Consider the following 24,080-nt stretch of genomic DNA (forward strand, 5'->3'; position numbering starts at 1 on the left):
TCTCCATACATGGGAGCCCTGCCAGAGGTCCAAGTGATTTTAGGATTGACTTTTTAATCACGTGAAAGGGTTAGAAAATGGGCCTTTTAGTCTTTTAATGAATTGGAAGTGTATTTCCTCTGTATCTTTCAAGCAAAGTATTTACTTTTGCAAAGTAAATAAGTGATCATTCACATTTTGTTTCATATATATTCAGGCACATGGAACGGTACAACTAAGGTGGCGATCAAGACCCTGAAGCCGGGCACCATGTCTCCAGAGGCTTTCCTGCAGGAGGCTCAGATCATGAAGAAACTGAGGCATGACAAACTGGTACCTCTCTATGCCGTGGTGTCTGAGGAGCCCATATACATTGTTACTGAGTTTATGGGCAAAGGTAAGAACTGTTCAGTTTCCAAACCAGAAGTTATGACGATGCACACAAAGAATGTATATCTTAAATTTATTTGTATAGCCCAGTATAACACAGAGGTTCCAAAGAGATTCACAGGAACTAAAGCATATGAACCCATATGAAAACAGACATTTAAATAAACAAACAGTCCATCAGAAATAAACACAAATAAACACACAAATCGTGTTTGGTTTTAGAGCCAAGAAATGAAGAAATGAAATTTAGTCTTAAAGCATTTGCAGTCATTCATATGTTAAACACAGTGCTAAAAAGCTCATTAAATCAGTGTCGCCTGGCTCTACAGATAGCTGTGTATCGACTGCACAACTATGCTAACAAATGTTTTGCTGTTTGGTGACGTTTCCAAGTGGCAGCATGTATAAGGAGAAAAATAATGGATCAAGACAACTGCCCTGTGGAACGCCATAGAAGTCATGAGTGGTTGATCTCCGTAGATGATGATGAATTTTCTGTTAGTGATAATATAATATGATCTAAAACATTCAAGTATATTATAAAAGAGTCGTGCTGTGACTCATTTTTTTTTTTCATCCATAAACTGTTTAGGAACAGCCAGCCAAACGTGCCCATACTGTTTGCAGTGACGTCTCTTTGGGGCTTGTAGTTAAAATAACACTAAAAATCAAAAGACAATCACTTTGAATCAACTTCAGATGTGTGCTTCATTTGGCATGAAATAACAGGAGAGCTCGCCTCACCTGGCCACGAAACTGCTCCTCAGTCAGTTGTCTGAAAATGGAGACTGTGTATAAAAAATGGCTATAATACCCAAACACTTCATGCATTCATTTTTGTAAAACCTCTGAATTAAAGCTGAAAAATCTTCCCTTCAAGCACAAATTGATTTGTTTATTTGGATTTAAATCCACTGTGGTGGCATAGAGAGTCAGAGCGGCAAGAAAATGTATGTTTATGCAGAGCTTGTTTGAGTGCAGCTTTGAGATAAATACATTTTTTTTCCACTCCAAGAGTGAGGCAGGAAGTCTGACATATCTTGTGTAAACCTTAGAAGTGAAAATATCGACAGACCTTTCAAAGAATAAAAAAAAAACTGACGTCCTCTTGGAATAATAATTTGTGTCTGTCAATTTTTCTATTAGAGTGTTTCTATAAAAGATCTTCTGTTTATCTTTTAACCTCAGAAAAGTAAATGCAAATTATTTCAGAGCTTATATAATGTTATCCCTGGCCTCAGAGCTCTTTTTAGAGCTGTCACACAGATTATACTTAAGCCAAGCGATCAATAGCCACTCCTTTCACTCTGATTGATTGATTTATTTTTTGAGCAGATGTTAAACAAGAGCAGCAAAAAGGTAAAATTTGAACTCATTAACTGGTACAGAACTGTGATTAGAACAGCCAGATAGTTCCATCAACATTTAATAAGTATTTCATTCTTAATCTGACCCCATTAAACACACACAAACCTTCCAGTCAACAACTTGCTCACCCCTGCACCACTGGATCCCCCACAGTCCAGCAGCCTTTAAAAACACATCACAGTTCATTTGAAGGGTTGTATTCACTTTTTAACAGTCGCGGTGCCTCCAGGTTATTTCTGTTTCTGTTTATTTTGGTGTTGTCTTTATACACGTTGCAGACAGATGTATTGATTCTCTTGACAGTAGTCTTCTAAACTCTGGCAGGTAGTTTACTGGACTTTCTGAAGGAGGGAGATGGAAAGTATCTGAAGCTTCCCCAGCTAGTGGACATGGCTTCACAGGTAGGATAAAAACTCAGTGTTTAAATGCTAACACAGGTGCAGCAGCTCCCCGTGTCTCTTCCCTGCCCGGCTGCTCTTTTAACTCTGACTGAGGGGAAAGATTATCATACATCAGCAATGCAGCGGAGAAAGCTCCACGCGGGCTTCTTTCCAGCCGTGTGTGTAGGTGTGCATGAGTCAAATATTCACGCCCTGTGAATACTGGTTTCGGTTTGTTCTCCATCTGGCTGGCATAATTTATTTAAAATCTACCCTTCCCCTCTCTGCCGCTTCCTGTGCAACAATGTGCGCCTCCTCTCCCCCTCCGACAGCTCTTCACCGCTGCGTGTGCCTCCCCTCGTTGTCCCCCACTTAACTGCCTGTAGCACTTAAACGCTGCTCACCAGAGGCCATTTAAGCTCGCTGGTTCAGTCACCTACTGTGATCTGCTCTTAATTTGCCTCTTCACGCTCACAGGCTCCCTCTCCACTCTGCAGAGTAGTAATTTTTCTTTTCCTTTTTTTGGGGGGGAATTAAAACTGAAACAGGCTGAAACCCAGAGACGCCTCAGAGGGAGTTTACAACAAGTGTGAGAATGGTGTCGAATGGCTGTGTTCAGGATGTTTATCCAGATGCTGTTGGTGTCATTGTTACAGGTGTAGAGTGCCTTGTTTGAGTTTTGTCTTCGTGTATTCTTGACACCTAAATGCAGCTATGTTTATTTGATCTATAATTGAAAATAAAACGTCCTTTTTTCATGCTCGCACTTTTGCTTTCTGAAGCTGTTAGAATAACACCATTACGTCCTGTCCAATCCAACTTAATCCCAGATTGCAGACGGCATGGCCTTCATTGAGAGGATGAACTACATCCACAGGGACCTGAGAGCTGCCAACATTCTGGTCGCTGATAACCTGGTGTGTAAGATCGCTGACTTCGGCCTGGCTCGGCTCATCGAGGACAACGAGTACACCGCCAGACAAGGTGTGTGACAGGGAGCGGATGCAGTTGGATGCATGTTTGTCTGCACTGACTATAAATAGAGAACATGTTGATACTGGGCCTCTCAGTGCCTGCTCTGATCTATTTAGTTATGACTGCTGCTTAATACAGGACTTGGAGCTTAAATAAATTGAGTTGAACCTGAAAATGTCACAGCAGATTTTGATATTAGCTATAATTAAAAATGCAATTTGCAGGCCCGCTACATGAACCATGATTTTGTTCATTTAGGCTACACATGCTTACATTTTTTTGAGCTGAAGGGTGGTTCAAAAAATCAGTTAACGTTTCTAATCAGTTGACCGATTTGGCATCCTGATGTGAGGATGTGCTGCTTTTTCACAGTTTCTAACATTTGAAAAGTTTAAATTATTGATTTACCAACTGAGGAATATTCAGCAGTCTTATTGATGTTTTCTTTGCCCATGCTTGACTCGCCTCGCTGTTTCCTTTTCTTTTTTGCCAGGTGCTAAATTCCCCATCAAGTGGACGGCACCTGAAGCTGCCTTGTATGGACGCTTTACCATTAAATCAGACGTCTGGTCGTTCGGTATCCTGCTGACTGAACTTGTGACCAAGGGCAGAGTACCATATCCAGGTAAAGACAGCACACGCAGATACATGTAATGCACTTTTAATTTTTGCTGTAGATGCTTTTGGCCCCTCCTCCTTTGTTCAGCTGAATGGAGTTCTCGTGATGGTTTGCCCCAGGAGACAGTTTTGCGTCATGATTATTTTCCAGCACGCTATTGTCATCCTCAGTCATCTGGGGCTTTTTCACCCTGTGAATTAGAATAGAAATCCACACATGTGATCTGATATGAGTCATCTCAGGTGTTTAGTGACTTGTCAGTCACTGGCAAAGTACCCTTGCATGTGTGATCCCCCTTCTTATCCCTTTCTTCCACCTCGTTTCTGCCCCCTGCTGTATGAGATCAGTACTGCAGTGTGTGCCTTGAACTGTGTTAAACTGACAGTGATTACAGAGCATGCCATATGGACGACTTAACGATGTCTTGTAGAGGTCCATCTGGCTCCAGTGGCCTTCTTGGTTTCAGTGCAAATCATTCCTCTAATTATTTCACCCCAGAGCTGCAGATTCAGGGGGTTGAACCCACTTATTTGCATTTTTTTAAACCATAAAGTGTCTAACTGTACATGTATGGTCTGCTCTTCTTATTTGAATTCGATGCTAGACAGTGCAGATGTATTTGGATGCAGTTAGACCAAGTGTCTGGACCGTGATGTGTCATTTCTTTTCCATTTTATATCAAGTGTGTGTGTATAGGTATCTACTGTTACCCGAATAGGCAGACATGATGTTAGAGCTGAGGTTTTAACATGCGAGATGTAAATCATTCTACCACCTCAGCAGCCGACACATTGCTGCCACCACATCCTGGTCTCAGCAGCTGCTCGGGGCTTTTCCTCTCCTCTCCGACTGTGAGATAATCTGATCCCCACTCTCCCACAGAGAGATGGAGGGGGGAGGATGCGGCTATGCTGTGACCATGCCGCTGACTCTGTGTCATAACCTCTTTTAGCTGCAGTTGAGCTCCCCACGGAGCTGTTTCTGTGCTGTGTCACAGAGTTCATGATCACGATCTTCCTGTCTTGGGAAGAAATCTGTGACACTGGGACGCGGAGCTGGAGCAGTTCTGTTTGTTTTCTTGTTGTTCAGTTTTACGAGTAAACCAGTAAACTGGAGGAAGCTACGCAGACTTCTCTGTGAGAGCGCTGGAGCACCTGTATCGGTTTATTTCTGCTAACAGTCTTATCTCCCTGTATGTGTTTTAAAATTGACTAAAAGTCTTAACAGGAAATAATGAGTGAACTTCCAACTGGGTCATTGAGGTTTTTTTCCCCCCGTACCACAGTGGTCTGCGTGGGCATTTAATCATTTAATCCTGCTGTCAGCTGTATGACAGCAGCGCTTTCTACAGTCAGGCTGCACACTGAGCTATTTCCTAATCAAAAGTTGTACTAGTTTTCTTGACCAGAAAACTTTGGAAGACTCCTTCTGTTATATGGTTTTTCAAATAACCACAGAGAGAAGTCATATTGATGTGGAAGTCAAACTATATTAGTTGATTGTGTGTGTGTGTGTGTGTGTGTGCGTGCGCGCGCGTGTGCGTGTGCGTGTGTGTGCGCGTGTGTGTGCGCGTGTGCGCGCACCCAGTCTTGGCTGGATATTTTCCAAAAGACACAACTTTCAGATACTATAGAATTTTTATTTATTTATTTATTTAGTAGCTAATAGCTCTAATGCCTGGCAATCTGTTTTTGGCCATTCAACTAAAGAGATTGAGAAGATTAATTTATTTTCTGCCAGTCTGTTTGTAACAAAGTGCCTTAAACATACAATTTAAATGTAACTGCAATCAATTGGTCCAGTATGTGTAGCCTCAACATTGGTTCATCCCTTGAGCTCGGTGCCTTTTTGTGCTTGAATGCTTCAAAGGCAAAAATAAATGAATACATCCGTACAAGGACTAGAGTGAAAATTAGTGGAAAAGCTGCTAATGTCCAAAGAAAAACTTTGAGAGATCTTCAGAAATTCTGAAGATGTATTTCTCATGACCATAATAAATAAAATAAATTATATAAAAAACGTCTAGAGTTATATTAAACCACCAATTTATGAAATTTTATTCCCATCCATCAGAGTGCACAGCTTCACTCGGCACATAGGTTAGATGGTGCGATAATCTCCCTTTTTGTGTGTCTATAGTGTAAATTTCCACGATTACAATCCCACTGCCTTACTTAGATCAAATAAATGAATAGATGTATGAAGTACCTTTGTAATGAATGTTTGGATAACCTGACTATATAATGGCTGTCCATTTATATTGTATTTCTTGTCCTTTTTTTTCCTTTAAGGCATGGTGAATCGAGAGGTACTCGAGCAGGTAGAGCGAGGTTACCGCATGCCCTGCCCACAGGGCTGCCCCGATTCACTGCACGAGATGATGAAGCAGTGCTGGAAGAAGGAGCCAGATGAAAGGCCGACCTTCGAGTACATCCAGTCCTTTTTAGAAGACTACTTCACAGCCACAGAGCCACAGTATCAGCCAGGAGACAACCTCTAGTCGGGAGGATCTGGGACTAACTCTGGCAAACCGCGGTACATCGGCAGAGATCAAAATCCAGGAAAACCAACGTTTCTGCTGAAGCTGCAGAAAATACTTTTTTTTTTTTTTTTACAAACTTTTCCAAACTGACATACCCGATGTAGAGGAAGTAGAGGTTTGTCCCTTATGTACCTGGGGGGCCAAATATGTGGGGAAATGTCCAAGAGGGTTGAACTCTGAGAACTGTGCATATCACAATAATCCATATAGGCTGGCCACAACACTGTGATCCAAATTTTCAAATGAATGGTTACTCGCGGATGCATTTTTTTAATGAACGTTTTTTTAAATGAGAAGTTCCCCTACCCTTCCTCCAATCCACCATCTTTTTTAAATTAAATTTAACAACAAAAAGTCTTTGATATTCGAGTGAGAGCTTTTATATGTATATGAGTTTGGTATGAATATGTAGGTTGATAAGAACAGACTGCTGACAAATCAAAGGAAAAACAAACGGCGACTCAGTGGGCACAAAAGGAGCAAAGGATTCGAGTATTTCCTTTAATTTGTCAGCCATATGTATGTAGTGGGCGCCCAATTACTGTGTGAGATGTTACGTATGTGCTCTGACTGTAAAGTGTGGAGCATTATGAGGTGGAATAAATGGAGGAGGAAAAACGGTGGTATCGTATGGATGCAAGAATGTACTGAGAGATGACCGCAGATGTACATACAGTATGTATAAAAAGTGTATTTGAGCAGGTGTGACGAGGTGGAAGAAGCAGGAATAACAAGTGTTTTATATGATTCTTTTTTAACAGGGTTGTTTGAATCTCAAAATGAAATTTTCTTCTTTTTTTGTCATTTAATCTGGGACTTGAAATCATAAAGAGGTATTTTGCTAATTTACAAGTGCAAACAGTTTTTCCTGATTAACGTTTTGTATAAGAAAAGAAAAGATTAGACAGTTCAGCTGTGAAATTTAATTAAGATTGTCTTCATCTTTCTATAAGATTTGCTTCTTGTCTTTCTTTCCCTGTTGTACAGCTCTGATTGCTACAGAAGATTCTTGTAGATTTCTCTTCATTATTGCACACATCTACACAGTCGAATTTTGCAGCGCTGTGACTGACGGTGCAGGAGTCGCCATACGTGGGACTGTGTGCAGATCGACACTGTCCTCATTTCAGATTTTGCTGGAGGGAAAAGCTTTATCCAAAGCTACAACCTCAATCAAGTATTCTCATAGGTTTGAAATGCAACTATGCAAAGCCGTGCGTGTGGTGATGTTTAATGAAGCATCTCCAGTGGTATTTGCATGTGAGCAGCTCCGCTCTCCTATGATTTTCATAGTTCAGTTCCCGGCGGTACAGATGATATATCACTTCGTGTGCGAGTTAAATAGAAACAGACAGACAAAACAGACACCTGGCACACACTGTGTTCCAGACAGGGCTTTAGTGCTTTTACAGATCAAAATCTAATAAGAAATTCTTAGAAATGCTTCCATTCTCTGTCCAGGTGTGTGTGATGGGGAAATTTGGGAGTATGAAAGCTACAAAGATGTGAACTTTTTGTTGTTGTTGTTGTAATTCTTTCTGTTCATCACTCAAAGAACATGTGTGATTGTTCTTAAACATAAAGACATGGGGACTTGAACTAGTAGGGACATGAATAATGAAATGAATGAGAAAAGTTACTAATAATGATTTTTGTACAGGAAAAAAAATAAAAGGTTTACTCAAAGGTTACTTTTACTACTTGTGTTCTTGACGAGTTGCAGTGATCTTCTTGAAGAGTCGGACCCAAGACGTCCAGATGTTTTCTTAAACGTGGCTATTTTTAAAAATTCATTTAAATTTATGCTTCTTTTTACTTTACTGAATACTGATGCTTTCTGACTTTGATTTGACATTTGTAGATTTCAACAAGATGATGGCTACAATACAAACATGCTCGAGTTGTATTCACTGTTGCACACTGCAGTATTACTCCTCTTCAAACCTGTAAAGAAGCAGAGAAAGCAATACCTAAATGATCTCCACCGTCGTTGTAAAACTGATGAATATTGCATCAATATTTCAGAAAGATTCAGCCTTGCTATCTAATGACATTTCTGCCTTTTTCTTTAAAAAAAAAAAAAAAAAAAAAAAAAAGGACAAGTGATACTGACAAAAGCATGGGTGAAGGGTTCAGTCATTCTGGCTCTCACCTGACCATCTCCTTGTACTTCTCCAGAGCCTCTCGAGCCACATACTGAATGAAGGCTGGGTCCTGCAGCTCCAGCTCGCTGGGAACGGTGAGGGTAAGCGGAGGAGAGTTTAGGATGCTTACCTCCACCTTGGTCTCACGAACAGCCTCATTCTGTTCATTGTGGCTCTCTGGCGCCACCTGGAGAGTGGAAGAAGTCATTTTACATCAAGCACTCCTTTGCAGTGGCATATACAATAAATATTCCACTTTTACGATCAGATTTAAAATTTTCCTTTTTGCTAAAGCTTAAAGTTCGGGCTGGATCAGATGACTGAACCATTCCTATGTTACACTGCTATAGGTGAGTGCTGCTGGGGAGGGGCTTCCCGTGATGCACTGAGCATTTCTTCTTCACTCGTCTCTTTTCACTCTGTGCATTTATTCTCCACTGCTGTGTTTAATCATTAGCAATTAAACTCTGGCTCTCTTCTATATTTTATCTTTTGTCCTATTTTCCTTCCCTCACCCAACCAGGCATAGCAGATGGTCGCTCCTCCCTGAGTCTGGTTGTGCCAAAGGTCTCTTCCTGTTGAAAGGGAGGTTTTTTTTCCCCCATTGTCACCAAGTATTTCTACTATTTTATAAATGTTTGCGATTTAAATTCAGTTTATTGAAGATTTAAGAGTTCCATGACAAAAGCTCTGTGGATATGCCTCCATTTAAATTTCTCTTTAAGAAAACATATCTGCTGTTTTTATTTCATATTTCATCATAGCTTTGCCACCTCTTCCACCATCCCTCCTCACCTTGGTGATGTGGAAGATATTTTGTGAAGCGCTGCTGTTGCTCACAGCCTGAGCCACCCAGCTGTATACAGCCGACATGTTGCTGAGCCAACTGACTGTTTCATCAGTGTGGTGCTGGACAATAGACAAGATCTCATCAAACTGCTCTTTGGAGATTTCCAGCAGCTGAGAAACGTCATCCAACTCCACGTGCAGTTCCCGAACACTGGGACACTCTGGAGCCAAGAAGAAGATAAAGTTTTAAGTTTCAAAATGTCAGCTCGAATAAACGTCCAGGTTGAGGCTGGTGGTTGCTCACCTGTGAGCAGAGCTCCCTGGCAGTTCTCACACTCGCTCTGTAGCTGCCAGCACTCTGATGTCTGTCTGCGGAGGGCTCTGCACAGCTTCCTGTTCTGCAGGAAGCGAGGAAGACTTTCCCTCTCTACAACAGAATTTTTTATTTATTTTTTAGTTTGCTAACACTTTATGGAACAGCTAAGAATAATAAAACTCAGTCTGTACAGTTAACTTACAAATAAGAAAATGCACTGAAATTTGTTCAATTACATTTAAAATGATTTCAACTCAGTAGTTCCAAACCATGTGACACTGGGAGCAAGGAATCTGCATATTTTAATTCCAACCAATTCCAGCAGCAGCTCTATAAATTTACAGATGGAACCAGAGAAATCTGCAGCTGTTATCATTTTTTGTATATTTGGCACACGCTCACTGGCACACGTGAGGCAAACTGCTCGGCTTAATCATTACCTTTCTTCTTCTCCTCCTCCACTGTCTTGTGGATATCATCAAACACCTGGGTCACCACAGCTCCAAACTCATCCACCACACTTTTAGCAAAGTCAAAGAAGGATTCCAGTACTTCCTCTAGTCCCACACCCTGCAGGAAGCCCGAGTCCCGGCCAGGGTCGTAGGGATCAGAGGTGGTTTCTTCCATCAGGATATCGGTGTTGTTCAGAAAGGCTCTCTGAAGAGCTTTGTCAAGCCTGCTGCTCAGCTTAGAGACCAGGGTGACGCTACGGTTCACCAGCATTCCCACTTTATTGACCAGTCGGTTGAAGGAGTCTTCCATCTGGACGATCTCTGTGTCTGTGTTGTTATCCTGGTTTACCAGAATGTCCCCTGCTTCCAAGTTGGTCTCACGGGGACCAAAGCGCCGGGAAACTCTTTTAAAAAAGTTTTCTACCTACAAAACAGAAGTGATGGAAATTGATGCATTTCACAGAATAGAATAGAACAACTGTGATTTCAGGATTGGGAGATAATTCAAAAACATCCCGTTTTAGCTGAATTTAGCATCTACTACTCAAACATCAGGATTTATTTTGAGGTATTGTTTTATTGTTAATATACAAAACAAAAACGCTATTATAACAAATACACAATGAAAAAAATTAATTAATGATAATAAAATAATAAAATAATATTTCAGTTTTTGTCTCAGTATGTATCTATTTTTAAAATGGATTTGCACTCAATTTTTATGACTCCCATTACTGACTAATTTATTCAAGCGACTTCAGACAAAGTTATTCAATGCATTGTTATGAAAATACAACAGTCTGTCAGTGGGAGAAGATTGCGCCAACTGTACAACTGTCATTTTTCAACTGAGAACATGTAACTTTATTTCTAGCAGCATTATTTGAAGGGCATGAAAGTCTGCATACCTTAGTATGGAAAGAAGCAAAGCCCCTGCGGCAGGTGGAGGTATAGAAGTTTTTACATGCATCCTCCAGACAGGGTCTGCAGTCCTCCCACTCAGTCTGCAGGGAGTCTTTGCACTGCTCCTCTGCCTCTTTTAGCTTCTCAGTCACCTCCTTGGCTAGTTCTGCTGCCCCCTGGTGGTCAAAATAGGATTCTTTAATATGTTTTCATCATTGACTTGAATCTTTTATTTTCTTTTGCAGGAAATCAAACGTGGATCCAACCTTCTTCTTTTCGCTGCTGTTTCTCAAAGACCTCATCAGGTGTTCATGCTTCTGCTCATTCCTCCACATCACCTCCTTCATCTGCTTCACCCCATACAAAGCTCTCCTTACCTCCTCATCCACAAGCTTCTCACCACCCAGTGACAACTCTGAGAAAACAAAAGGAAACTGAGTGCATTTTAGTCTACACATAAACACACTATTAAACCCTAAAAGTTTAATATTAAGAACAAGAAACACATTTCCTTCAAAGTCACTTACAAATATTTCTGAACAAAAGAATAATTAGATGAACCAAATCTACTTGGAAGTGTCTGTTCTGCAAACTCACGTTTTAAAGTGTCCTCTGAGATGCCTTCACCTTGATCCGTAGGTACAGAATCGAGGAGACCCAGCGTCACCAACAAAAGTGTTAAACCCAGCAGGAAGTTCATTTTGGAGCTCTGTCACAGCGACTAATAAAAAGTCTGACAGGATATACCAAGTGTGATTTAGGGGTTACGTATGAAACCGACTCACATTTAGACACTGAGATTTAAACACAATTAGAGCCTATCTGTGCATAAACTTTAAGATTGTTATCAAAGAGATCGTTTTGCAAAGATGAGTAAGCAAATCATGGCATCATGGTGACCTCTCATTTAAGGTCACTAGATTAATATGCAAATAATGCTACACATAGTTACTTCAAATGTCAGTTTTGAGACTGACAAGAACTTTTTGAGTACAGCTAAATCTTATTTTTTATGTACATTACAATTACAAGTTATAATACTTTAAATTGATAACAACTTTAATACATATAGCATGTTCATGAGTATTTTAAAACCTTTTTAACTTGATATTTATCCCTAAACATTTAAACATTCCATTGTTTTAATAGTCAATGAAATGAATGCCACATGTGAACTATATGCACAAAAATAAAAAATACTCAAAATAACAATTATACTCAAAATTATGTCAAGTATATTAAGATGGTGAACACCTGCACTTTGCACTTGGCTTTACTGCACTACAAACTTCTAAAAAGGACGATGAAAATAACATGAATATATAAAGAATATACTTATTTCCCTTTAAATGTAACTACTCCCCAGAGAGTGAGCTGCCGAGGCGGAGGTTTGTGCTCTCTGGAGTTTTTTTCTTAGGCTTTCTTTTCTTTGCTTTCAAATCTAACAATTTGACTTATTTGTGCTTGCATACACAAATCCATCTTTATCCATTTTCAAGAAAACAATAAGTGCTATCTAGTCAGCCACAAAGGCGACAGGATTTAAGGGTGAGCGTGAGCCTGATTTAACGTGGTCATATAGAAGTCTCCCACTTGGTGGCGCTACACAGCCACTAGGCGCTGAAAAATCCGGATGATCTTATATCGTCGTGTTGGTGTTGATCCTGGAACAACATAGTAAATGTTGTTCCAGGATCAACATTGCAAGTGACCAATCACATTCTTCTGACTTTATTCTTTGGCGCACCAAGCCATTCGTGCATTTATGAAATTCCAGTGTTGCAAGGACAATATCAATTCTGCTTAGCGTTTATTAAAGGGTTGGGGTTAGGGTCAGGGTCAGATCGTGCGAAAAATCCCACCTCTCTCATACTTACTTCTCAGTTACCATATTTGTTAACATTTCACCAATAGTTTCCTGCACAGAATAGTGATCACTATACTTTACTGCATTTAAACAAATTTAACTTATATTGTTTAGAGCAATGGTGTAGCCTGTTATGACTCTATGAGGAGGCTTTGCCCTTTTTCTTTTCTTATCTTTTTATTCATTTGGCTGACTGAGTTTAGTTTTTACTTTAAGCAGCACCAGTGTGAGGTCAGCAGCAGGCGGTGATCACCAAGCAAAAGGCACCGTAGGGTCAAATTCAGCTCAAAAATTTTGCAAGCTGTGTTTCCGACAGGGACATCTGTTGTGTCAGGAGGTTAAGCTCCATAAAATCACAAGGATACACAAAAGAGGAAACTTTAAAAATACATTTTTGAATTGTTTTGAGTTGGGTTGCCAGTTTGGTAACAATTAAATCATCTGCCTGAATTTTCTAGAGCCTGTGCCTCAATTATAAGCCTCGTGAGTTACAATTTGGCATGCAGCAGGGATTTACAGTAAACAGGGATGAACTTTTTAGGGATGTGCTAAAAATAGCTTCTCTATTCTATTTTACTGTCTCCAGTTTTTATTAAAATATGTTTAAACTGATTCAACTATAACTCAATAACAGACTCCTGTCTTTTCCTTGGCGTATCTCACTTTTTGCCCTTTGCCAGCTGACATCCAGGATGAGTGGGTAAAAAAAGGGGGAAGAATGGTGTAATTTTTTTTAACATGATTTCATTATTTATGGTTATGGTTATGAATTTAGGTTAATTTTTAAATACAGCTGCTGAATATTTGAATTTTATTTATGGCAATAATTAAAGTATCTATCTATCTACAACTGTTGCTGTGCTATCACAGCTCATGGAAAATTTCCGACTTCACTTAGAAAAAGCGTTAATGATAAAAGTTAGCTGAAGAAGTGTTGATTAACTAAAAGACAAACATAACAACAACAGAGCGATTACATGAGGCACAACTCACCAGCAGCAGACTGAAGGTGCTTCTCTGTCGACCGAAATAAACAAAGTGCTCGGTGTGGACAGATCTCGTCAGGATATCTTGACCTGACGAGATCTGTTGGTAATCTTTCCACTTCAGCTTTATCCTATTACTGTCCTTGCTTGAGGTTGATGCCCGTTAATCCAGCAGTCGTCACACTGACTGAGTGGTTTGTTTTGGACAAGAGACTGCTTAGTCACATCAAACGTACTGTTGACAACCAGAAAAATGTATTTATTTCAAATGTTGTAATGGGGTATCGGCACATGTCAGACAAGACATCAGAGGCCAGAAGTCTTGTACGTGCACATTAGAGGCTGAAAGGTTTGAGCGAGGTTTACTCTGTGGCTGGCTTTTATATGAGGTGTAGAGAAGATGTCCCTGAAGGGATTCAAGTTAAATAACCACAAAAGAGTCAAAATGTCTCAGAATCAACAGCAAATTCTGATTACATCTGCCAGCAGCTGTACATCTGTGTAAAGGCTTTTGGAAATGTTTGCTGCACACACAAATATTAATGTTAAATTAACCATTAACCAGTCAACCAAGCACACATGGTTGTCTCAGTCCTGTTCACACACACACACACACACACACACACACACACACACACACACACACACACACACACACACACACACACACAGTGAGCTGAGCTTTACACGTTATTCTTTCTGTTGTTAAGCTTGTTTTGGGTTTTTTTTAACCTGAGCCGGACTGATCTCATAACCTATACTGGCACAGGTGAAAAAGGTGAATAGTACACTCTGTTATATATTATATGAATAGAAGCCAGTCCAGCCTATTTTTTAGTAAAGGGACACATTCCTCTCAGCAGAAAGCTGTTTCCATTAAAAGTTTTCATTCTTGGTCAAATGCGAGGGACTCTCTCACTGCTGCTCCCATCATTCTCAAAAATGTGCCCTCTTTGCATGGTGTGACCCAGATAATAGAGTCCTTATGGATAATAATCAAAAACAGCCAGTGCTTCAGCCTCACTGACACCTTCTGCACCTGGTTCCTATAACACTGCAGGGCAAACCCGTTCCTCCCATGTCCTTCCATGGCTCAGCTCAACATAAAACAGTTGAATGTATAAAATGGCACTTGGCTGTGTAAGATTTCAAGCACACAATTACTCATTGAGAAATTCAGGTCAATTTTATTTATATAGCGCCAAATCACAACAACAGTTGCCTCAAGGCTCTTTATATTGTAAGGTAGACTTTACAATAATACATACAGATAAAAACCCAACAATCATATGACCCCCTATGAGCAAGCACTGTGGCGACAGTGGGAAGGAAAAACTCCCTTTTAACAGGAAGAAACCTCCGGCAGAACCAGGCTCAGGGAGGGGTGGGAGAAGGAAGACATGCTGTGGAAGACAGACAGAGATTAATAACAGGTATGATTCAATGCAGAGAGGTCTATTAACACATAGTGAGTGAGAAAGGTGGCTGAAGAAGAAATACTTAATGCATCATGGGAATCACGTAGCAACCTACACCTATTGCAGCATAACTAAGGGAGGATTCAGGGTCACCTGGTCCAGCCCTAACTATATGCTTTAGCAAAAAGGAAAGTTTTAAGCCTAATCTTAAAAGTAGAGATAATGTCTGTCTCCCGAATCCAAACTGGAAGCTGGTTCCACAGAAGAAGAAGGCCTGAAAACTGAAGGCTCTGCTTCCCACTCTATTTTTTAAATACTCTAGGAACAACAAGTAAGCCTGTAGTGTGAAAGTGAAGTGCTTTAATAGGGTAATATGGTACTACAAGGTCATTAAGGTAAGATGGGACCTGATTATTTAAGACCTTGTATGTGAGGAGCAGGATTTTGAATTCAATTTTGGATTTAACAGGGAAGCCAAAACAGGAGAAATATGCTCTTTCTTTCTAGTTCCTGTCAGTATTCTTGCTGCAGCATTTTGGATTAACTGAAGGCTTTTCTGGGAGGTTTTTGGACATCCTGATACACTCTAAGAAATAAAATGTTGTATTTACTCCACCCAGTTATGTCAACCGGTTCCACACAACTGGGTTAGTGAAATATAAAATGTATGATACATTTAATTTGAACAAGAAATTTTAAGTACATCTGATAAGATTTGGATAATTAAATGCAAATCAAAAGAATCATGTTGTATTAGCTGAATATCATAATGTTGATATAACTAACCTTGTTGATTTAAATTGAGAAGACTAAATAAAACCTACTCAACCAAAACAAGCTGTACTTACTTTGAGAAATAACATGTTGTATTTACTCCACCCAGTTATGTCAACCGGTTCCACACAACTGGGTTAGTGAAATATAAAATGTATGATATATTTAATTTGAACAACAAATTTTAAGTAAATCTGATAAATCTACTCACCCAAAACACGCTCTACTGAAACTATAGGATTAAATCACTTTAACAGAATTGCAACTTAGTCTATTTAAGTTTGTAAATTAAATAAATCGAACACAAGTTTATTCAGTTAACCTAACTTTAATAACACTTTGTGTAAAACTTGTTGAAGCACACTTTGAGCAATTCAAATGCTTCTAGATCTTTTCCCCCAAACAATCTTTACATATATTCAAGTGCATTTTAGGTGCAGGAAGACAAGATACAGAATGTCATGTTAAACTGAAATGATTAAAACTGGAAAGTGTTGTGATTCCAACATTTTTAACATTAACATGACTTAATTTAAACTTGATTGGGCTACAATGAAAAGCCCACAATACAGCCCTGCTAACAGCAGGTAGAAATTACTTTTGTGTCATTTTTGTCCATATTTAGAAAAATAACCTTTGCTTCAAAACTTAAACTGAAGTCCAAAGTTAGGAGCAGTCTTTTTCAGTGTAGTTGGATGTTGGTAAAGGTTCAAGAACAAAGAACGCAGAAAAGTGAAAGGCCTTGCAGAAGTTCTTGTGGCAATTCAAACTGAACAGTTTATGAAGTGCAAGGAGAAGGGTTCGAGAACCTTAAAGTTCAGTGTCCTCTATAGTTCACTGCAGGCTGTTTCACTCAAGCAGTTTGTTTTTCAGAACCTGCACCTTCATGGATAGGTTGTTCCCATCCAACTCCATCAGCACCTTCTGAAGAAATTCAAATGTGTATTTCAGGTGCTTTGGGTAGCTCAGATTTAGACTATAGATTAGTCCAAGCAGGAGGGCACAACCCTTTGCCACATCACTAAGAGCTTGCAGCACAGTGCATCCTTCTATGATGACACCAATGTCCTCAGGTGTATCTGCAGAGTTTGCTCTCATGTCTGACAACATAGACTCCCAAAGTCAGCTGCTCTGTTTCTCTGCTTGCACCAAGATCCACATCCTTTAAATAAAAATTAAAAAAAGATAAGTTAATTGCGTACATATACATATGGACAAGTAAGTCCACCTTCCATTTCCAATCCCAAATTTAAAAAAGGAAAATAACTGATCATTTTCCTTTTTTAACTTACCAAGAATTCCTTGAACAGGTCATCTGGCTTTTCATTTAAGTAGACACAGACAGCTTTCAGAATGCATTCCTGTCAAACATCAACGCTGGGATTCTGGTGGAGATAAGAACTCAATATGAGAGAAGTTTCCTATTTTGGTTCCTTTCAACCTCTTTACAAAACAAAGTCAAAAATATTAACACATAGCAGATATGTGATTAAGCAATGTTTCATAACTCACATCAGTGATGTGCAGTGAGGTTCATGATTGGTAAGGCACTGACTCCTCTGTGTCAGATTAACAAATATATGAACCCAAAAATCGAAGCTTTTCAATTTTGACATTACGTGAAAGCTTTCATTTTTGCTTTAATCAATTCTAGATTGTTCAACAATATATTTAATAATTGTGCCCCTAAAAATATTAAAATTAAATAGAAGATTAGAACTGGGCAATATGGACTTAAAATCCTATCATGACATTTTGTGGATAACAATAAGTCTGTGAAGGTTCACAGTCATCCCCAGGTCATCGTAGTCTAAGGAGCTTGGAAAGAAAAGTGAAGCTTCTTCAGTGAAGATTTCTGACACTAAACCAGAAATCAACATGGAGTCGAATTCTTTCAAACAATGTAGCAACTTAATTGATGCACATTTCTAAAATACACTACACATTCATTTCATTCTTCAAACTACAGGATCGCTGGCGCTCCCAGTGGTCATTACTGATGTCAGGGAGCAGGTGCGGTAGATGTTGGGAGTAATTTTAAAACTGTCGGTCTTAGTAGGCAAGTCTCATCTTAACAAGAATCGCAAAAGATTTTGGAAAATTACACCGAAGCAGGTTCAACAATATTTGTTAAATGTTTTCATACTTCTAACATGTGAGAGAGGTATACAAGCTAGAGTGTTAAAAAATTTGCCAGGCATCATTTGTTTTAAAAAAAATGCAAAAGTATTCCCGAAAGTGTCAGATGTGTATCAGTTAGTATACATTAATCAAATTTGTCATCCTTAAATTGTTGAACTTACCAAATAATCCTCAGATGGCGATGGATTCTATCCAGGATGCTAAGCATATGCAAGTCTCAGTTGAAAATGGCGGATGATCAAACTTCCACACTGCACATGTGCAAACTCAGAAGTACGGAGAGCCTATTAGGACAATCCTCTTTAAATTAAAGTGCTCTTCATTTTAAATGAACTTTTTACATTGGATTTAATTTACTGCATTTTGTTGTATTGAAATATTATGTTGTTAATTAAATTCAAAACAACATACTTGTGTTTAAAGTTAAAAATCAATTGGTGGCATTAGTTTTAACATGAAGCATTTACATAATGCTACCAACATCAGTGTGTCATTTCTTAGAGTGTAATAATCAATTACACAAATAGTGCTGGGTGTGTGTGTCATGTTTAATATTGTGGCACTGATCAAAGTCTGAAGTCCTGGGTTGAAGACATAAGCAGAGAACTGAATTATAATGAATGAAACTGTTAAAAACTGTTAAAAACTGTGCCACTCCTGTCAGCTAAGAACAGAAAACTGAGGCTACAATTCACACTAGGAACTCATAAGGATCCTTGCAAAACAGGTAAAACCCATTGATAAATTCTCTTGATTACAGCCTGTTTACAAAGAGGAGCAGGGATATTAGACATGAAAACAGATACAAACATTGGAAGTGACTTTTTGGCATGACACCTGCATTAGCAGCATGCACCTAATAAAATGTGTGTGACTGTATTTATTCATCTGATAACCCCTTTATTCAATATTTGCATCTTTTTCCATTTTATTGAGCAGTTATTTATACAGACCAAAAGAGAATCAAAAGAAGTGTGGAGCACTATTGTACTCAGATCCTCAAATGAATACAAGAGCTCCTCATGTATTCTGGACGCCCTAACACCTCGTGATAATTAGCTCCCCAAGCGACCAAAAGAGAAAAAAAATCTTCTCCAATTTCTTCACATTTTTAACTGCGCATATTTAAACAACTGGAGCTCCTCTTAAAAAGTAATAATAATAAGAATGATGACGTAAAAATAAAACTATAATATGGAAAATCTGAAAATAAAATAGAAGTCTTCTACCTTTTATTTTATTTATTTATGTATTTAGTTAGTTAGTTTGCCATGAGACAAACATTTCAGTCCACTCTGAGTTCTTCTTCGGTTTTGTGTTTTCGGACATAAAAACTGAACCAATAACGGGGAACACAACATTTGGAATCACTATAATTCAGAATCATTCTCCCATATTAAGACTGGGGAAATCAAAATGAACCGCACAATGGCAGCTGTGCGCTGTGTGTGTATGTGCAAACACCCTCTGCAGACGGTGCGCACAGATGTGAGGAACACGTGGTTTCTCCAAGCAGCCACTTCCTCTCACGTATGGATTCCTTCACTTTGGAGTTTCTCCTGTTACTCTTGCGGGTGTGACTGGAGCGCTCATGACTCGGATACACCCTCAAACTCAGCATCCCTTCCAACAACCACATAACTATTTTACATTTTTCCTCCCTACTTTTTTAGAACTTCTTCTTCCATTTCTTATTTTTAGCAAAGTGCGTCCTTTTTATGCAGCACTAAAGTTACCTGCGCTGAAGGAGGTCTAGCTTAAAGAGCTGCGGATGGAGCTTTGAAATCTTATTATTGTTGTTATTATTCTTTTTAATAACCTATCAACACGCTAAGGAAACCGGGAAAGCCCACGGATTCAAGGTGCCTTGGCGCATAACGGGAGGTTTCGGGCAAATGCCACTGCGATGCTGTGGATGTGACTTCAAACAGCAGCTTCACAACGGTAGAGTCCTGTAAACCACAATGAAAGGTAAGCTCAGTCTGGGGACAAAAGTTTTAAAATGATGGAAAATATCTAAATAGCAAACTTCGGTCTACTTTCTGTTTACCCCACATTCCTCTCGCGCTTTTTTGTCACACTTTTCTGCGCGCGCTCTCTCTCTCTCAGTCTGGGGCATGAGGAATGCGTAGGCTACAACTGGCGTCTAACATCTGGAATCAATTAAGGCACTCTGTTTGGGATTGTTTTGCATCTGTCCACTGCTGCACATCAAACACTAACCCGTGTTAGGAGAACTTTTCAAAACTTAGGAAAAAAATGAATCATGGTGCAGTGTGTGACTGCCTCGGGAGGGAGAACGTGTTGTTTTAAATCAAGGTTTAGATAAAGATTTCCCAGATGCGATTCTCATGTATTGCCCTGGTGTTTTGGACTAAATTAAGCTCCTCCATGTCAGTCTCTGAGGTCCAAGCTTTATAGGTCAGTAAGCTGTTTCCCTCTTACAAATAAAAAACACTGGTTACTGCCATCTTGTGGTCTCTCTTAGAGAGCTTCACATTTTGACCACATTTTTGATCATCTCTGGGATTTCACATTATTTCCGCCCAGCAGAATGACAGACATTGCCCTTATACTTTCAATTTCTGATATTCCTGATTTTAGAAAAACAAATATAATAATAATAATAATAATAATAATAATAATAATAATAATAATAATAATAATAATGAAAGGGAATGATTTATGGCCTGACCATCAAATTAAAGAATTCAGAAATTATGGCACTGCATAACCTCAATGCAAAAACAAAAAAAACCGCAAATCATATAAAATCCATTAAGGCAGGTAAATACTTGCTAGGATCAGACTCTACAGAGTCCATACTCTGTAGAAATAGAGGAAGTGCATTCTGCAATCTGGGCGCAACAGCTTGGAAGGCTCCTCTCGAGTTCTGAAACGGGTGTGGGGGACCACTAGAAGGTTTTGATTCTTGGCCCTTTCTTGTTTAGACAAGTAAACAGACGATTACAGTAGTCCAGTCTTGTAGAAAGAAAAGCATGAATTATCATCTCAGGTTCACTTGTTGACTCAATTAATCTAAGTTTTGAGATGTTTCTCAAATCACAAAAACAGGTTCTTACTATCCATTTTAAGTGTCACTCCAAGGAAAAAGCTTGACCAAGAATAAAACCTAAATTTGGAGACCTTGGAGAGTTTGTGACCTTCAGAAGGCTTAAATGAGCAGTATAGCAGAATATCACCAGCAAAAGATGATAAGAAACATCAAGAAACTGCTGTGTTATCTGGCCTAAAGGAAGAATGTACATCAAAAACAGAATAGGCCCCAGCACAGAGCCTTAAGGAACTCCACTCTACTGAATCCTACTGCTTATTTTTATATAGATATAGAGACATGGAAGTGTATTTTTTTTTCTAATCTTACAGATACTGCACATTGCTAATACAAGCAGAGATTTTAACAGGATAAATATCAGTATTTTTACACTGTTTATCTGTATGTATTGTTACTGCTTTCATTTAAAATTTGAATATAAATGTGAAGGGACGTCTTAATACAGAAGATAATTAAAGGCAAATAGATACTTATAGAAGGCAAACACAAAGAGGCACTGGACTGCTGTAGGATTCAAGTTTTAAAATACTGATGTTGATGGGGCCAATATATTGGGCGATATTAGCTGTTTTTCAATATACTGGTATCAGCATTTAAAGAAGAGATCGAAGAAACACCCTTCAATTGTGTTATGATTGTTAATGCAACTTCTCTGTTGTCAACACTTTTGGAATGCTAGCTGATCCAAGCAAAGTCAGGCGGCGCAGAAACAAGTAATCCACCACTTGCTGTGACAATAAAGCACATTATTTTTCTTTGTATTATCTTAGTAAGGACTCATAAATATCTATATATAACAAATGTTATTGAAATCTGGCAATGTTTCATCTGTCTGGTAGAAAAAAAATATCAGCCAACATATATGTCAGAGTTTTAAATCAGTAAATATCAGTAACGGTGTGAAAAATCTTATATTATTATTATTATTATCATTGTTATATATTTTAAACTTTCTTTTCCATGCAGGACTTTGTTTATATCAGAGAGACAGATGGCCTAACCTTCCAAAATGGACAAATTGTGTCCTCTCAGTATTATGTAACTATTAGTCTCACTAGTATCTGCTTCTGGAATGTTAAACAATCTTTCTTAAGTATCCTGGCCCCATGCAGCAGTACGCATCGCCAAATCCAAATAACACTCACTTTGACTTGCGCTTTTTTCAGGTCAGCCCTTCGGGTAAAATTCCATTTCCCAAAAATGACTTTTCAGCAGCTCCAGACTTACACTGATACAACTATTGTAATGGGATGTTTTCATGTTACTTGGAAACATAAACAGGAAAGAGGTTGTTGGGGGTGTAGGGATAGGGAAACACAAATTGTAAGATTGGTTTAGTATGTTTTACAACACTTTAGATTGTTCTGGTCACCTCTTAGCTCCATCTGCTCTCTGTCCATGGGGTCTGCTAAAAGGTCAGAGTCATTTATTTCAGTACTAGACCTTGGAAAGAGGCAGCTTCCCATCACACATTTCTTACTTCTCCCGTTTCCAGCTGAAGAAGCACTGATAGAAAAGAGTCACTGCTCTAGTCTTCAGACATTTATTGCCCCTTTTAAGGTTATATAGATGAAAAAGGGGGTTTTTGTCATAAGATTATTGGGACATGTTTTGTTTCTTTATTTTCATGGGTTAGAGTTGTTCCCACAGACATGGGAGAATAATCCCACACAGTGGTTTTGGGGTTCAATCCTGTCAAGGTTGGACATGTTGATAGTCTGATTTAGACGATCTCAGTTGGACACATTTTGGACATGTTTTTAAAATGTTTAAGGCAGATTCAGTGGGCAACAAATAACATTTCCTATATGATTTTCTTACAGTACTCATTGAGAGAGACATGGTTTTAAATATCCTCTACAAAGGAAAATTTTGATTTAAATTGACTGGAGAAGTCTGTTCTTTATTAAACTGTAATTTGTGTAGAAAACAAAAGCTAATCTTAGGGTTTCAGTAATGTTTCAATCTCTTCATCAACAGGCACAGTTTACAGTATATTCAAGCTCACATCTCTTTATTTCTGTCTGACTGAATTTAACATTCTATTGGTTTTTGGTTTCTTTTTGTTTACTTTCCATTAAATTTTATCCCTTTTACTGTTCTCCTTCCAGACGACTTTGCTGATGAGGAGGAGGTGCAGTCCTTTGGTTATAAAAGGTTTGGTAAGTATAAAGTGACTTCTGGAACCATCTGCTGTGACCACCTTAACTGGTTCATATTTCTTATGACACATCAGTGATTTTGCACACTTTTTTGTGTGTGTCTTGGCTGTAGCCCATCTGCAATAATCCTTGAGGTTAAATGCAGACTGCAACTCATTTCCGAGAAAGGTACTTATTTTTGGCTGTAGCTTTCATTTTTATTTTATTTCTTTGTTATAACAGAAAAGGATTACAGTGGAACGAGAAACCACAATATCCTGGGTGTTCCTGACTAGCTGATAACTTTGCAGTTTTATCAGCACATGTGTACTTCTGTTAAACCCTGGGCTATATAAAACATAAAAACTGCCTCCCACTGGATCTGTTCTTGGTATGTATTTGGGTCTTATGCAGACAGGTTTGTTGACTTACCCACTCATCAGGTAATATATATATATATATATACCTCAAAACAGATGTTGTTAACATCCTAGATGTATGGCTATATTGATATCAGCCATTGGCTTGTGACATATGCAGAATCTGTAGGCAACAGGAAAGATTTCTGATATGTAAAGTGGATCTGAGAGTCCACAAACACTACATAAGATTTTCTTTTACAGAGGAGGTACCCATTGTTGGATGAAAAATGTACATTTCAGACATTTCTGTACTGGCTTTAATTTTCAGACACCATGTGTGGTGCTTAAATGGAATGCAGCTTCCTGCAATTCCCATAAATGCCCAATAAAAACAGATCAAATTTTATCCCTTTAATATTTGAGTGTTACAGAGTCCTTAGTGTTTATGCAGCCTAAA

General features: G+C 38.8%; 3 protein-coding genes and 1 long non-coding RNA gene across 4 annotated transcripts in view; 2 read left to right on the forward strand and 2 right to left on the reverse strand.

Annotated features, from left to right (window-relative positions):
- Positions 1–6,332, forward strand: part of yes1 (YES proto-oncogene 1, Src family tyrosine kinase) — a 32,285-nt gene extending 25,953 nt beyond the window's left edge. Inside the window, exons 8-12 of the mRNA XM_080861864.1 lie at positions 197–376; positions 2,062–2,138; positions 2,948–3,101; positions 3,586–3,717; positions 6,003–6,332. Coding sequence (XP_080717990.1) covers positions 197–376; positions 2,062–2,138; positions 2,948–3,101; positions 3,586–3,717; positions 6,003–6,211 — 752 coding nt within the window. The 3' untranslated portion in view covers positions 6,212–6,332. The remainder of the gene's footprint in view (positions 1–196; positions 377–2,061; positions 2,139–2,947; positions 3,102–3,585; positions 3,718–6,002) is intronic.
- Positions 6,333–6,662: 330 nt separating this feature from the next.
- On the reverse strand, positions 6,663–13,747 carry clul1 (clusterin-like 1 (retinal)). The gene is made up of 9 exons (XM_080861865.1): positions 13,718–13,747; positions 11,455–11,590; positions 11,124–11,272; positions 10,863–11,033; positions 9,943–10,378; positions 9,491–9,613; positions 9,193–9,407; positions 8,406–8,584; positions 6,663–8,197 (listed from the first exon to the last, which is right to left on the reverse strand). Exons 2-9 carry the CDS (start codon positions 11,555–11,557, stop codon positions 8,182–8,184), a joined length of 1,392 nt encoding a protein of 463 aa, XP_080717991.1. The 5' UTR covers positions 11,558–11,590; positions 13,718–13,747; the 3' UTR covers positions 6,663–8,181.
- Positions 13,748–15,728: 1,981 nt separating this feature from the next.
- LOC308383277 lies at positions 15,729–18,345 on the reverse strand. Its single transcript, XR_013969113.1, has 3 exons — positions 18,206–18,345; positions 17,195–17,287; positions 15,729–17,064 (listed from the first exon to the last, which is right to left on the reverse strand). It is a non-coding gene; the product is annotated as an uncharacterized lncRNA (long non-coding RNA).
- Positions 18,346–19,573: 1,228 nt separating this feature from the next.
- The window catches only part of colec12 (collectin sub-family member 12), a 33,155-nt gene continuing 28,648 nt past the window's right edge, over positions 19,574–24,080 (forward strand). Inside the window, exons 1-2 of the mRNA XM_080906859.1 lie at positions 19,574–20,015; positions 23,232–23,282. Coding sequence (XP_080762985.1) covers positions 20,009–20,015; positions 23,232–23,282 — 58 coding nt within the window. The 5' untranslated portion in view covers positions 19,574–20,008. The remainder of the gene's footprint in view (positions 20,016–23,231; positions 23,283–24,080) is intronic.

This window comes from Rhamphochromis sp. 'chilingali' (assembly GCF_963969265.1).
Source record: "Rhamphochromis sp. 'chilingali' genome assembly, chromosome: 16".
In the NCBI taxonomy this organism is placed as follows: domain Eukaryota; kingdom Metazoa; phylum Chordata; class Actinopteri; order Cichliformes; family Cichlidae; genus Rhamphochromis; species Rhamphochromis sp. 'chilingali'.

Coding starts and splice junctions, on each gene's coding strand:
- clul1 (XM_080861865.1), bottom strand. CDS start 11,557: ATGAACTTCCTGCTGGGTTTAACACTTTTGTTGGTGACGCTGGGTCTC. Junction 11,273..11,454: donor CTCAGAGGACACTTTAAAAC/GTGAGTTTGCAG, acceptor TTGTTTTCTCAG/AGTTGTCACTGGGTGGTGAG. Junction 9,614..9,942: donor GGAGGAGGAGAAGAAGAAAG/GTAATGATTAAG, acceptor ATTCTGTTGTAG/AGAGGGAAAGTCTTCCTCGC.